Genomic DNA, 15,705 nt, shown 5'->3' with positions numbered 1-15,705 from the left:
TGATTATTATTTGGTTAGTTTTGTTTGTATAAAAAAAAAATCTATACTGTAAGTTGTGTGTAGGAAATGCTTTAAATAAGATATTTTGAAGTTACTGGAAATGTTTTTTTCTTTCTGTCAGGTACAAAATAAGCTCACTTCAAGTTCCTGAACAATATGCCGAAAACTCTAAGGACTTGAGTAAACGTGCCGTGGCCCTGGTGGAGCTGGCAGCAGATTCCTGGATAGTGACTGGCCGTAGGCCCATCCCCATCATGATGGCCGCCATCTATCTGTCCTGGCAGTCCTTAAAACCCAACAAGCATCGCCTGAAGTGCTCTCTGGAAAAATTCTGTCAGATTGCCAAAGTGAATAAGCACAGGCCTGCTTCCAAGAGAATAACTGAGATGAAGAAGGTGCTGTGTAAGCTCGGTAAAGAGATACCTTGGGTCAGAGACGCCGTGACGCCAGACAATGTTGTTCGGCAGGTGGAGGATATTCTAACGCACAGGTACGCCCTGCTTAGGAGGGCTCTGAGAACCCACGAGGAAGCTCTGGTGGCAGAGTGTCAAGCCAGCAGTGAGGACTCAGTCACTGAGGAGACTACACCCACCCAAATCTCTGAGCTTGTAGAGAAGAATCCAAATGCATCCCCTTTGGAACAATGTGAACTGAAGGCTGAAAGGGCCCTGCGACCCGAAGATGGAGATGATAATCCATGCACACTGCCTGAGCTGCACACTGGGATCCAGGAGAGCCAACATCCGACCCCAAACTGGGGGAAGAGTGTGCTGTTTGCACCCCCGTGTGTGACTCATCCCAGGAAGAGAAGGAGAGTGGAGCAGCCTGAGCTCAAGGATGTAACCGGTGACGAGGAAATCTCTGACAGTGAAATTGACTCATACATCCGCACTCCTCGGGAAGCTCGAGAGTTCAGTCTGACACAGCAGCTGATTCAAGAGAGTCAAAAGTCATAATCGGACTATTCCAATAAAGATGCATGTATTTTTAATTTCTCTAAGATTTGGTTCATTAAGGAGATTGGTGATTTTTAGACACACCACATGATATGCAATCATTGAAAAGTGCAGTATGATGATCTCCACAAAAATGCTTTTTGTTCAAAGGAAATTCAAGAATAAATAACAGTTTTTGCACACCATCCACACCACATATGAAAGTGCCTGACAGAGAATTACCTGGTTATCTACTCTGAGGACACTGCGTTCCAAATGCGGTGGAACAATGTGAACTGAAGGCGGAACATCACACATCCCTTCTGTGTGATGCGGGGACATTTTGTTTGGTTTCGCACAATAAGACAAACTTTTATTCAAATAGGCCTTGTTCACACAGGACATATTGACATGTCACAGTAAGGAAAGCACAGATATAAATTACTTTGTAATTACTGTTGGTTGAATTCCATTTAGCTGCTTCACTGTGTTAGGGCTTACTGGACATTTGAATAGGACAGAGTCATTGTTAATGTTAACACCAGTGCTCTTCCTGCTGTTACTAATCAAGACGTCTGCTGGCAAAAAGGTCTATTTTGCTCATTGTCTTGTGAACCTCAACCTGATTTATTCTTAAAGTTCGCAACTTGAAATGGTTCAAATTTAGCCTCTGTATGTGAAGAACACTGAGGAAAACACGTTTTAGATACAGCTAAAAGAACATTGTGCTTACTTGTGCTTAAATTTCACTGAATAACTAGAAGGTTTGTCATTCAACTGCAGGAAATGTACGTCATTGTTGGCAAGCACGCTGAAACGATATAAATTCTCACTTTGTTTCAATTTCCTAAACGACTCTAGTTGATATGCATAAAACACTCATGTCCTCTCCGTTATTTAATTAGTAAATTCAGTGGGGCAACCGCACTTGGACCAAGTCTGACATAATTCAATTTCATCATGCAGACACATTGATCTGAAGCAAAGAGGTTATTCTCTGTATTTTTATTCACAATTTTCCACAATATATGGTTAGGACAAGCTACAGATCAAATATACATATTTGCATGTCACATCACAAATAATGTATACAATTTACAAACAGGTCTGTGGTTGTTATAAGACAGTACACCATATACAAAGTGCACCCAAAATCATTTAATAACAGAGTTCTTTCATACAAGCAAGTGCAGATGGGAAAAGAGCAAAAATAAAGGCACGTGTGTCTTACATCCACACCGTTCTCAAAGAGGTTTTTAAAATCATTCTGGCGACAGTAGCACTTGATAATTGGTTAACTGTGAGTAATCACTGCTTCAAAGATAAGTCTGTCCCTTCTTCCTGAGATACAAACACACATACAGAGAATACAGAATAGGTGACACAACAGCTATAATGCAAACTAAATAAATAATGGAAGAGAAATTAATACAATGAAAACAAGCACGTAAATCTGTGTTGCACATTTTGCTTAAAATCTCAAGAAGCAAGTGAAACAAGTGCTAAGAACACAGAACAAACCATCCCACTACACTGACTTGTTTTTACATCCACTATACAATACTATCAAGGTATATTTCGAATGAGTCATAATGTGCAGGTGCATAATTTATCAACTTAAGGCTTTAAGTAAATTAAAGCCCTGGGAAGACTAATTAAATGTAATTTGTTCCACATAAGAAGCACCAGTCCACGGTGGAAACAATCGTATCAACATTGAACATTTCCAAACACAATTTGAACTGATACTCTCATTTTGTATTCGTATTTTATACAGCCACATTTCATGCACAACGCTTGGTCATTTTATATTTTTATAGTATTATTTGTTAGTTAAAGGAAATCTCCTCTGTATCCCAGTTCATTACCGTCCTATGCCAAGTCGATTTAATCATTCCTTCTGGTCTGATGATTAACATATGAACAATATATTACATGAAGTATTTTAGATACATAAATATTCATGTCTCCACAGTTCTCACACGCCTTTCTGAGGTTTTATTGGCACAATTTTGCAATGATGAATTAGCTACCAAGAGTAGTAAACATTGACCTTTTTTTTTTTTCGTCTAACAAACTAATGGCTTGGTTTTAATGAGATCTGCTGCTGATAGTTATAGTGCCCAGAGAAAAAGTCATATTCTTACTATGTACCCACTGATCCTTCATCTAGTGTCAACATATCCTCTTATATGTGAAATTGGCAGAATGCCGATAGTGTTCTGGGCACACTCATGCTCCCGAGTGAATGAAACCCTTCCTGCTTTAAACAAGATATATCTAATTGGCTGGATTGGAACACCAATTGACCCCTGCCAAAGCATTTCTTTAACCCAATCACAATTGTCATGGGAGGCGCTAAGCACCGGGCAGAGCCAAGGAACGCGTCTTGGTGGAACATGTGTACGTTCAAAAGTTGTTTTAGCCGTCCAACACAACACTGAGTGGACAGATTGTCTAGCTAGCCATAGTCCTCATAAATCGACAAGAGTTTAAAATGCCAACACAAAGAAAGCGGAAGTTAATGGTTATCTGGCTGAAAAGAGTGAAATGTAGCAGAATTTCGAGTGGCAACAGAGCAATCCCAGAAGTGGAACGTTTTGGATATAGACTATACACAACATGACTAATGGCTGGATTACCTTAAATGGATTTTAGTGGTGGTCAGAGGATGAACACCATTAGTTTGATACATCAAAGTTTCCACTTGTACAATAGTCAAGATGAATCACACTGAAATAATAACACAGGATTCTCTTCAGATTTACAAGACCACACTGGCAGCACAGGGATTAACAGGCCCTCCAATGCGACGACGGCACTTGAACATCTTCCGTAACTCTGTGCGGAAGCGGTCGTGTAGCCAAGCATAGAGGAAGGGATTACAACAAGATGAGCTCATGGCACACAGGTGACACAGCAGTTGGATGAGTAAAAAGTAGCGCTTGTTAATGAGGTGAATGTCAATGTCTCGCAGCACATTGAATACATGAATAGGAAGCCAACACACTGCAAACGCAGACACCAAAAGTGCAACCAGGCGAAAGATCTTTCTCTTGCGGGCTTGTTGAGCTCCCGCCTGGCCTTTTGTCTTGTGACCCGGTGCAACACACTTCTTTAGTTTGACAGTGATGCAGAGATAAGAGACAAAGACGGCTGACAACGGCACGACATACGTGACCAGCAGGGTACTGTATGCATAAGCACGTCTTTCTGTTTCTTTACCCAACCAGAATTCCTCACAAATGGTGAAGCCCTCCTCCTTGAACTCGACGTGGTAGGTGTGGCTGACTGCTGGAGCCACAAGCCCGCAGGACAGCAGCCAGATGCCGGTGAGGACAGAGGCACAGGTAGACACGGAGGTACGCTTCTTCAGGGGGTGAACTGTTGCATAATATCTGCAATAAAAAAAAAAAAAAAATGCTACGTACAAAAGTGGTACAAAAGTCATGTTTAATTAATGCTTGTGTAATCATGATCCAGTAATTGAATGATTTATCCTGACCTGACGGACAGTTTTTAATAAAGGTTCATGTCATTAACTTATGTGATTGCTTAATGTATAAATGTTAAATTAGTTAATTAACTCTTAAAGAGACTGCTTAGAGTCTCGGAGCAGTGCATTTCATCAACCTTTTCCAAAACAAAACTGTGATGATAATGTTTATGGTAACCTTTATTTAAATAGCACCTTTATTGGAACATTTGTAGCTCAATGTGTTTTACAATAAGAAAACAATTGCAAAGACTTGTACAAAGAAGAGCTTCGACCTGTGTTGTACTAAGTAATAAGAAAAAGAGGAACTTAAACTTTTAAGATTGAGTAAAGGGTATGCATGATAAAACAGCAGTGACGCATTAATGTGCCGTAGTGGGTTTTCAACTGGTGCTCAAAAGCCGCCATTTAAAAGCCACTAATTGTTGCGGTCTTGAACGGAGTGAGCAGATACCAGGGTTCAACTGGGGGACGTGTCTTTGCAAAACATACTACCTGATTGTTCTTATTGTGCACAAAGTATAAAGCTGGATAATTGGATTTTAGTCTGGTCCCATCTGGCCCATTCTGCAGCAAGCAGCCCAGATTATTGTGGTTACTTGGTCTTTGTTTATTGATTCCCAATGGATTTACAATATTACTTTTACAAATTGTGGAAAAATAAATGGGAGTTTGACTCATGTCGCTATATCTATTGTTGATAAATTCATGACATAACTGTAAATTAAAGTTTCTAATTAATGGATTTGTGACATAAGCTAACAAAAAAAAACAATAATTGATTAATGTTTATCCAGAGGAGTCTTTGTTACATCATGTATTAAGTAATACAATAAGTCAGCATGAGTCATATTTTAGACATGAATTTATTTAACGTAGTGAAACCCTTATTGTTACTAGTGAGTAAGCGCTCTTAATCTATCTGCACATCTCAATTATTTTCTAAATGAAAAAATGATGGATAATGGTTGAATTTCCTGGTTGCTTAATTTCTGGCTTGGCAATTACGCTCCACTCATACTTAAAATATTGTGTAAAATGTGACAACTATATGGAGAGGGAATTCCTTTCCATTTAGGATGGTCGTGTGAGGTCCAGAACTGTTTAAGAGATTCTCGGCCAAAATGGCAGCACATGGCAAGTATGTTACACAAACCATCCAAAACATTAATCTGCGAAGAAGAGTGACAGGAAGATGGACAAATAACGCTTCAAAAATAATTTCAAAATGTCACGTGTGATTGGTAAAAAGTGCATTCAAGTTTTTTCTTAAAAAATGTGTCTAAAAAATGTAAATCTCTACCACTGTATAAAATAGAAGAGAATGGAAAACATTTGATTCTGCAGCTGTGTGTATTGATGTAAATGTGCATGTTGCAAATATGGATACTGTATTTAATATTTTTAATTTAATTTTGTTGTTATTCAGAGGGTTTTATTTCCCATCTTTTGCACGCAAAAAAATCAAGTGAAGATAATTACCTCTTCTGAAGAGTCCATGTTTTTTTCATTCATCAGTGTCCTCCTTGGTTACTAGCAACTGTGTGATAGAGGGGTGAGGGGGTGTGCGATCACGGAAGGCTTGTATTATGTTGGTGTTGTTGTCATTACTTACTTAGATTTCCTAATGGGGGCGACAGAAACTATGCACTGTAGCTTTAATTATGACATCCTATACATTTTTATGTTCATTCTATGTCTACTTAGCTTATTGCAAAGCACCTTGTGGTGCATTCCTTGTATGAACGGATATAATGTTATGCTTTATAATAACCATCAACAAGTTGTAAATTGTTAAACTTTAGTTAATAATTAATGTCCTATTACAAACATGATTTATAATGTTAACCAATTATGAGTAATATTATAATTGATGTTATTTGATTATGAGTTCAGTGCAATTTGAATTTCAGATTAATAATGGTTTTATAAACCATCTATAAACATTGTTTGGATAGCTATGATAAAGTTGCAACTAATGCTTATACTTTTAATTATTAAGTAGTTTATAAAGTATCAAGTAAATGTCAATTTAGCATTTATTAGTTATGGTTTATTAGTTTGGTATTTTTAGTCCTGCCGTGAGAGATCCACCCACCTGTCCACAGCGATAGCAGTGAGCGTGAACACTGAAACATAGACTGTGACTGGTTGGATGAGGAACACCAGGTAGCACATTGGGCGGCCAAAAACCCAACCGTGTGGGTTGAAGGCATAGGCGAGAGTGAAAGGGACGCAGGTCACACACATGAGCATGTCGGAGAAGGCCAGGTTTCCAATGAAGAAGTTGGTGACATTGTGCATCTTGCGGGTTCGGCAGATGACATAGAGGAGCAGGTAATTACCGAAGACCCCCACTACCACAACTAGCACATAAAAGGGGATGATGAGAGGCTTAAAGATCTGCAGCAGAGCCACATCTGCAAACTGGGAGCTGTTGTTGGTGGAGCTGTTCTGCACCGCGACCTCGTAAACGTGTTCACTGGTCTGTTCTCCGGTCACAGACGGCTGTGTGCATCCAGCCAAGCCACTGTGGTTACCCTCCATGGCGACAAAGCTCAATGTGCTAGCACCTGTATTCCAAATTACAATAAAACAGGGTTGCATTAGTGTTCTAAGGATGCATGCAAAAGGTAAATGAAACAGGAATCTGTTTAATGACATTTGCACAATGTAAGACCACTGTTGAATAACCATGACACCAACCCATTCTCACAATGAGAGGAGTGGAGGACATTATTAAAGGATGTATAATTATAAAGGCATTTGAACGCTGAGCAGTGCATCCTAAACGGAAATGTGCATATGGATAATGACAAATCACAGGGTTGTGTCTGCATATAGAGGACATGCAGTACTGTTAGGGCCAATTTTATCTTAAGTTTATTTTATTATTTACCTCTCCCTGTTGGCACTTTTACTTTGCCTTGTGCCACACCTTATGACACAAACCTGTATAGGTAGACAGGAAGTTTGGCTTGAAAGCGGAGAAACGCTAGCCACAGTCGGGAGCAGTATAGTTTTTTGACCACAAAACCACAAACACTGAAAAGAATAAGATTGAATCTTTTTGTTTACATTTACACTGACACACGCATACACAGATGGATAGGAGATTTAAGTTACATTTAGAAGGATAGTAAATCCTATTTTTGTCGGAATTAAGTTCAAGTTTGTTTAAACGTGCCTCCGAAATCCCTCTAGCCTGTCTCAAACGGCCGTTTGTTAAGAGGTAAGACAGGTTGCTGAAATACGTACTGTATGAGTGTGATTACAGAATAGCTGACTGTTTTTAGTACTTTTTATCATCAGTGGAATATTCATCCAATATGACTGCTGCTGTATTTCCAGGCATTTTATTGAACGGTAAAATCACTTATTTACTTTGCTGATTTTTCACAGTCATTAAGTGAAGAATGAAGTCAAATCAAAGGAAGGTAAAATTGCTACATATAATTCCCTTTGGCATGAGACTTCTAAAATATTAAATCTCCAGCACTGCCATATTACTTCGAAACATTATGTTGAACTCAAAGCTTGCTGGTGCAATGTCTGGAATTAGATTTGTAGTGTCTTATTGACATTTCAAATATTGCTGTGACTGATGACGTTCTGCCAAAATGGTCACTTTACTTAGCTGTGATATTGCTTATATATTGTTCAATATATAAAGAATAATTATAACCTACTACCATGTAAAGGTATTGTGAAATAAAATGTTTCAGGATTTTACTTCTTTACACATGTGCATGTGTCTATGGATTTAGTGGTGAGAGAATGGAGAAAACTAGTGTTACACGTTTTATTGTTTTTAGCTACATACAATCACATTTTTGTGACATGAGCACACTTAGTACTTGATTTAGTCAAAGGTCCTAAAGCCTTCATAGTGTGTCACGTGCAATACTTTCTGGTGAAATAAAATTACAAATGATTTAGAATTTCTGTTGTAATTTTTCTGATGATTCATCTTGAAGGTAATTTTTTACAGCCGTTGCTTGTACCGTTTTAATTTATAATTTTTTTAATTTCCTGTTAAGAGTCATTCAGCCAGTTTGTTTTGTTTGGGTCTACTATTTTGCACAACATTTCCTCAAACTCTTTATAAAAACGTTTTCATCTCGCCATATTGCATATTCTCCCCTGCAGCATTAGCAGTTATTTTTTTTAACGGTTTTATAGCTTTCATGTTGCAGTCAGGTTTCTGTTAGATATAAATATATCTTTCTTCCTTTCACACAAGGTGCTATAACATTTTTCTCTCATTCATCCGCAAACATACATCTATTCATCAATGGAAGCGCAGCTGGCCTTGGGAGCAACTTGGGGTTTAGTGTCTTGCTGTCTCAAGGACACTTTGCAAAGACTTATCACTTTGTGAACCATGAAGAAGAGAGATTTTACAAAAGAATAATTAGATATCTAACTTTTGCTTGCTTGCTGTTATTGTAAAATTCACATGTAACATTTTAGGAAATACAGTTTGATAAAAGATTACTCCATGACCGACGTCACTTTATATGACTGCAACTTGAAAATGAAATGAATCATATTCCCACATATTTATGGGCTAAGGGCTTACACTTACATGTTAATGCTTTTGATGAATAAAACAGGGTTGCAGTAACTTAATCCGTGAGGACTTTGCTTGAATAATAGAGCAATAAAAAAAGATAGATGTGTTCATAGGTACCTAGTAGTCTGTAGTATTTCAATACCATATTCAAAGCTTTTTTCTTATATTCGTCTCCCACGTTATCTGCATAGTCCAGCTGTATTATTTAAAACATTTTATATATACATACACACACACATACACATATATATATATATACATACACACATACATACATATATATATATATATATATATATATATATATATATATATATATATATATATACATACACACATACATATATATATATACACACACATATATATACATATATACACATATACAAATATATACATATATATATATATTCTACTTACTCTAGTAATCACTAATTCACTAGTAATTCACTTACTTTATTCTTTCTTTAAGAAAATATTCTAGCATCATGACTTGAGACATGCAAAAAGTGCAGTGAAGGAACAATTGAAGGAACATATAAATGAAGTAACATTAAAAAAAAATACAGTTTAGAAAAAAAAAGTAACTCACCTGTGTTGGTGTTTCTCTGTGGAAAGATGAGTTGAGTGAGAACGAAGAGCGGACCTTCCTTGTACGCTTCTCCACGGTGAGTGAGCTGAAGCTGCTGTTTAAGAAAAGAGAGAGCGTGAGAGAGAGAGAGAGAGAGATGTCTGTGGAAATGACAGTAAGCCAATTGGATGGCAAAGATCAAAAAAGATTCATGAGTGGGTTGGACTTGACAATGACATTTTATCTTAAACTGATTAGTTAGTGTTGAGGACTAATAGATCTCAATAATGGTAGGAACGGTTAATATTGATCTGTTCAGACATGGGCAGGACTCTATCTGAGAGCGGTTTGATTATTGTTTGTTGATGCATGCAAAAATAGATTGGCAGTAGACTTCTGATTTAACGCTAAAAGGGCCATTAATGTAGACTGGGTAAACCCAGCCCACTATGGCGATAATTTGATTTTGCCCTGCAGCTCGATCTCAAATCTATTGAGCTTGGCTTGGTCTGGTGATAGCTAGACCACCAATAGTGCATAGTGCAATAGTGTTTTCAGAGATTGTGCTTTGATCATAGTTTATGGATGAAACTGTTTAAAGTGGGGATTTTAATTGTTGTGAATTCAGTAGAATATAATTGTTTCAACCCTCATGATCACTTGCAAAGAGGTCATGAAATTCTTTTTTTCCAAGAAAAGCCTGTTCTCATTGAATATTACCTTTTTTTGAAAAGATGTCTGCATTTATACCATCACTAAACTCCCACATTGACATTTCAGTGCTTCAAATATTTCCATTATCCACAAACCTTCCCTGGATAAAAGGTTTTAAAGTGCACTGTGATTAACAGTTACTTGTCCGCTGGTTATAAATGGCAAAGTAAGGCTAAGATGTTTCATTTCTTTTGCAAAAAAATACCAACAGGATGACCTTTTCATTGCAGATTGAGAATGACTACGTAAATCAGGCGGGATTTATGTCTCTGCTCTTGTTGCAATTCATTAGCATTGCTCTACGTATTTAAAAACAAAAGCACAACAAGTCAACCATTTCTGTTCTGCAGCAGTGAGCACGAGCTGGAAATTTCAACAAAATGTCAGAAGAAGAATGAGATAGATAAACAATAAGGCACTCTTTCTGACTGCTTTAAGGGGTAAAAGACATGAGCAAGGTTTTATAAACTCAATCAGCTATGTGAAGAAAAAGATGAAAGACTGAAAAATTGCATACATGCTGGAAAGTGTGATGAGCAGCACTGGGAAAAGATACACATTTTGTCCATGTTACACTGTGCTTTTAATGTATTAGAATGACAGCACTGCCATCTTGTCAAAGTTGTCAATCATTGAGACACTAGAATGATAAGGAAAAAAAGAGAGCATTTGCTCATGAGGCCAGAAGGAATTGATCCGCAGTCACAAAATGATCACAGGTTTAGAGGACGGCATTGAAGGAAGCAACATGTTTATCTGCAAGTGCAATGCTTTCATCCAGAAAAGAAGCCTGCAGCTGCAGAACTCATAACATGCACTAACCTGGTGGAGTCAGGGGGATAAGTGGGAGTATTTCCTTTAACAAAAGAAGATGCTTAAACATGTTGATGTATTAATGCTAATGAAATACAATGTGGAATGATCAGTAGTCAAGGAGATGGTCCACTTGCTGCCAGCAGCCCCATAGGCTCCATTATCAACACTCAAGTGTGTCTCAACGTGATTTTACAAACGAGAAACACTGATTAATAAATAAACTGCCATGTTTACACCAAATCTTCATGAGTTGGACTTGAAATGAGTATAATGTAACAGGAGAAACTCTCAGGTCAGTTGGCAGGGAATTAGATGTCTGGCAGTGTAAATAAAAAATCTATTTGTCAATTTATTATAGTTTTAAGGTCCTGGCAGAAGATCTTCCAAGTATGTCGGCTGACATTCATGTCTAGTACTGTATCGCTCATTTAGATAAGGCATGCTTTATTAAAGGTTTTAAGACTGAATCTATCACTGGATGATAGATAATTTACTGGAAACTGATATTTTAGAGCTAAGTAAAAATCTCTTTGGCTGCAGTCTCTCTTCCTGACAATACTAATTCTCCTAATGCTAATTTGCTGAAGGTTAATGCTGGATTTACGCTTCCCCAAAGATACAAGTAAACGCCTTTGTGGACGTACAGAAGGGTGATTTGGGTAAGCACACCTCCAAAATCTTAGCAACGTCTTGTGTGGACCTTTGTGTCTAAGCAATCTGATTGGTTGGTTCCTCTCCTGTCTGTAATGTTTACCTATAATTAAAAGACCCTTTATCAACATTTGTCTTGGCAGAATTGATGGCTTTGTAGAAAGTTGACTACAACTTTTAAATGAAAACGTCCCACTCTGAACTTGAAGTACAAAAGATATGGCCATCTATCACCATCCATGCATCCATGAAATGCAATGGAAATATCTTTTCACCTTCTTAAATATTGTCTTGTGGATCCATTTAGTAAAGTATGAAAAATATGGTTTTCTATTAGTGTCCTGATGACTTTGTGCCTTCACTTCAGCTAAAATGTTAGATGAGTGGATAAGCATAATGGGCCTTAACAAATTGATGGCGCAGAAAATCACAAAATAGCATATTTACTTATTCTAAATAGTCCATACCTAACTGAACAATAGAGTACAGTATTGAGAGCGAGGCTGCATATTATATTGACCTCCCCAGTTGCATTAATGCACATTTATCTGTGCAGTGAAAAGCACTCACAGATTTTGAGGACATACGTGATGGACATCTACAGTGTATAAATATGATGATGGTCATTTCAACGACTCATCACAAAGTACGTGGAGGTAATCAGCACATTATGGCTGTAAGTTAAAGAGTTCTCTTCTCTTTTCAGTTTTGCAGTTTTTCACCAAGTCAGCAGCAGCTGAGCTTTGAATATCCTCGATCCTATCCTACTGTTTATCCCGCTGGTATATTATTGCCATGACATTTTAAATTCATTAGAAAATGTACCACATCTGCATCAAAGTCTTGAAGAAAACCCTCTGCATGTGCAACTCACCTCTCCATGTGCTCTATGGTGATCAGTGCCACTTTTCTACAGCTGATGGTTCACTTTGACAATGAGTGTAATCCACACACATTTGAGCATTCTGGTAGAGTGTGTGAGATCAAAACCAAAGCGGATTTTATAGTGCTCTACTGAGGGAGCTTTAATCCCTTAGGAACGTCTCATTAAGGTGGAGTCTTGATGATCAAAGTGATGTTCTGTTCAACATGCACAAATCCCTCCAGGCCAAGGATCGCCTCGCTGTATTCCCTGAGGATCACACCTTCATCTGATTCATCTTTCCTAACTACTGTTAGGGCTGTTGCTAGTTGCACCCTGTCTCTGCTCTCCTCCCCTCTGTCTGTTCTTGATTGCAGGATTGAAGCCTGGTGTGCGGGAGTCAGGGTTCCAGCTGCAGCTCATCAGACCAAATCACCTCTGCTTCAAATACCCAGTCAACCCACCACTCTGTGTCAGATCATAGTTTAGATGTGATGTTAGTCTCCTTGCTGACGCTAACGGTGGATTTGTTTGTGTTACCTTGCTTGTTCTTCATCTGCAACAGTTCCCGTTTACCTTCCTCCAACTTCACTCTTCCATCCACCACTCCTGCTCTTCTCCCTGGCTAACTGGATTATCGGACACGGTACCACTCACGCTCTGCACTCTGGATCCCTTTGGATTTATTTAGGACTTGGTTCTCTTCGTTGTTGTATTCCCGACATTGGACTGGAATAAACCTGTTCTCTATCATTCTGGTCTGCGTTCATGTTTGCATTTGGGTTCAACTAGTTCCACACACAGCAACTATGTTAAGAGAAAAAAACATTTTGCCACTTGGAGTGGCACGTGAGGTCCAATCTCTGTATCAGACTTAGACATATATGCGGTTGGAGACTTTAAGAGCTGGTCTCAAGAATGTACTGTGCAACCACTGAATTGTGAAATAATCCAATACATGTTTTAAACTCGGCTCATCATGAAGTGGTATTTCAAACTGCTTCTATTCACAATAACAGTTTATTGAAGGTTAGTTTGTTCAAAGACAGGTTTTTATACCACAATGCCTTTTTTTTTTTTTCAATTAACATATTTTACGATCATACTTTTCATTGCCTTTCTGCCTGTTTACACAGTAGCAACAAACTATGCACAGTAATGAAATTAATGAGGAATTGCATGGTTCTATTAGATACTGTTTTGATTTTTAAGGGCTTGAGATATATCTAACAATTCTTCCTCATAAGTCCAGTGTTCCATTGACAATGTAACTTCAACAGCAAAATCTCTCTCCAGACCACATCTATCCAAAAGATGGGCTTTGTATTAAAGAATGTGGTTGACTGTCATGTCCCAGTCTTGCACATGCCTTTTGAATGAAGATAAAGGTATGAAAAGACGTGTGTGTCTCTCAGCTTCACACTGATGGATACCAAGTGCTGTCTTTGAGTGTCGGTGTGTGTGTGTCCTAATGACTGTTGTGGCATTTTGAATAAATGTGTCTTTTAGAATCTTGCTGTCTTCAAATTGTTGTCATATTCCAATTCATTACACTTGCAGTTACATGGACTGCTTTCCTGTTTCAATGCACAGGCATGCCGGTTCCCAAGCCCCAGGGCCCAACAAAATGAATGAATGAAAAATGAATGAATGAAATAGCCCGCGAGGATTATTTTTAAATGAAATTCACAGGGAGATAAGAAAATGTGCGTGTGCAAAGAATATTTTAGCTTTGGGTTTCATTGCTTCAAGACAAAAGCTTCTGCTTTTCCATACCACTGTTATATCCCAGATCATTTTCCACATTAAAGTGTGTTTTATAAGTAGGTGTCTTTCTCCCTCTCTCTCCTTCTAAATTACCAGTCACGTTCATCTTTGTATTTGCATGTGGAAATAGAATTTTCTTTTTTCTGTGTTTCCTGTTGGCTGTCCCCAAAGACTCCAATTTGGACAGTATTTACAACATGATTGACAGCATAAATGAATGCTCAAATGTGCACTAATGCAATCAATTGATTGATATCAAAGATCCCTAAAAACTGTTTGTGGTCAGCCCCTGTGATGAAGATAATGACTTGCTGAGAAACTGGTCTCAAAAATCTGGTCTATAGTGAACCCTTCACCCTTTTCTCAATGTGTAGGTGTAAATGATTGAATCAATTATGGCTTGATTCCATTAAGCTGTTTCGGGGTCCTGGTGTTTTTTTTATTGCATCCTGGCTCACTGTCAAGCTGGCATGATTTACCTAACACTTGAATAGAATTGATTCATTAACATTTCAAACTGTGATTTTCCTACTATCACAAGTCAAAATGTCTGCAGTGAAAAAGGATGAGAATCAAATAAAGAGAATTGGTCTTTCCATAAACCTCTCGTAGCAGCTCTTTTGTTTTCTGTATTCATTGCTCTAGACTGTCTTCATTATATTGCTGCGTATGTGCTATTTTAGACCTTGATGTGTTTTTGTTTACAAAGGTTAGACATGTGCACAGTTTAGATACTGTATGCACTTTTAACATTATGTCACGTCTCGTCCCTGTGTCAGGTTTCTGCATTTATGTGGGTTTCATGTTTTCACTTGATTTTCCATTTCCTGTTTTATTTTGTAGTCTCTCTGTTCTCTCATGTGTTTTCTTGTATTAGTCCTATCTTTTGGTTTTCCTGCCTTTGTGATTGTCTGCCCCACCCTTATGTGTTTCATCTGTCCCCTGTTCACCTCCTTACCTTGTTTTTAGTCTGTGTTGTCTCTCTTGTGAGGTTATTGTATTGTATTTTGAGTGTTTGTAGCCTAGTATAAACCTTTTTGGGGGGAGGGGGCAGGCAAGGTTGAGGATGGGGGTATGGCATTGACCAACTGACACTTTGCTCATTTGAAAGCATGATGGCTCTCTCTCATGGGTGGGCCAAATTTGCTGGGCAGGCAAAGCAGAGAAAGGGGAGGTAACCTATACATAAGGAGCAGATTCCAGATCGGCCCATCTGAGTTTCATTTTGTTAATGGCAGAGCAGGATGTCAATCCCCAATGTAAGTCCAGTGCAGATGTGAGTTGCGAATATTCAGATTTGGTTTACGTCATATCTGA

At 38.2% G+C, this 15,705-nt stretch overlaps 2 protein-coding genes and 1 long non-coding RNA gene across 5 annotated transcripts in view; 1 reads left to right on the top strand and 2 right to left on the bottom strand.

Annotated features, from left to right (window-relative positions):
• The window catches only part of brf2 (BRF2 RNA polymerase III transcription initiation factor subunit), a 13,971-nt gene extending 12,189 nt beyond the window's left edge, over positions 1-1,782 (top strand). For 2 of the 3 annotated variants that reach the window (XM_034895933.1, XM_034895932.1), the window contains one exon: positions 122-1,203. In XM_034895933.1, coding sequence (XP_034751824.1) covers positions 122-956 — 835 coding nt within the window. In that variant the 3' untranslated portion in view covers positions 957-1,203. Of the gene's footprint in view, positions 1-121; positions 1,204-1,237 lie in introns of those variants that run through there. The other variant, XM_034895934.1, reaches the window with a different exon arrangement.
• LOC117959080 overlaps positions 1-15,705 on the bottom strand; it is a 21,181-nt gene extending 5,476 nt beyond the window's left edge. Inside the window, exons 1-2 of the long non-coding RNA XR_004659875.1 lie at positions 15,695-15,705; positions 1,658-1,667 (exon numbers count right to left, since the gene is read on the bottom strand). This is a non-coding gene — a long non-coding RNA (uncharacterized LOC117959080). The remainder of the gene's footprint in view (positions 1-1,657; positions 1,668-15,694) is intronic.
• LOC117959073 (prolactin-releasing peptide receptor-like) lies at positions 3,262-9,663 on the bottom strand. Its single transcript, XM_034895942.1, has 3 exons — positions 9,600-9,663; positions 6,530-7,004; positions 3,262-4,333 (listed from the first exon to the last, which is right to left on the bottom strand). The coding sequence occupies exons 2-3, from the start codon at positions 6,976-6,978 to the stop codon at positions 3,700-3,702; spliced, it is 1,083 nt and encodes a 360-aa protein (XP_034751833.1). The 5' UTR covers positions 6,979-7,004; positions 9,600-9,663; the 3' UTR covers positions 3,262-3,699.

Source organism: Etheostoma cragini, chromosome 16 (assembly GCF_013103735.1).
Source record: "Etheostoma cragini isolate CJK2018 chromosome 16, CSU_Ecrag_1.0, whole genome shotgun sequence".
Taxonomy (NCBI): domain Eukaryota; kingdom Metazoa; phylum Chordata; class Actinopteri; order Perciformes; family Percidae; genus Etheostoma; species Etheostoma cragini.
The sequence above is the reverse complement of the archived record's forward strand: the minus strand, read 5'-3'. Positions and strand labels throughout refer to the sequence as shown.

Coding starts and splice junctions, on each gene's coding strand:
- LOC117959073 (XM_034895942.1), bottom strand. CDS start 6,978: ATGGAGGGTAACCACAGTGGCTTGGCTGGATGCACACAGCCGTCTGTG. Junction 4,334..6,529: donor ACTGCTATCGCTGTGGACAG/GTGGGTGGATCT, acceptor TTTTTATTGCAG/ATATTATGCAACAGTTCACC.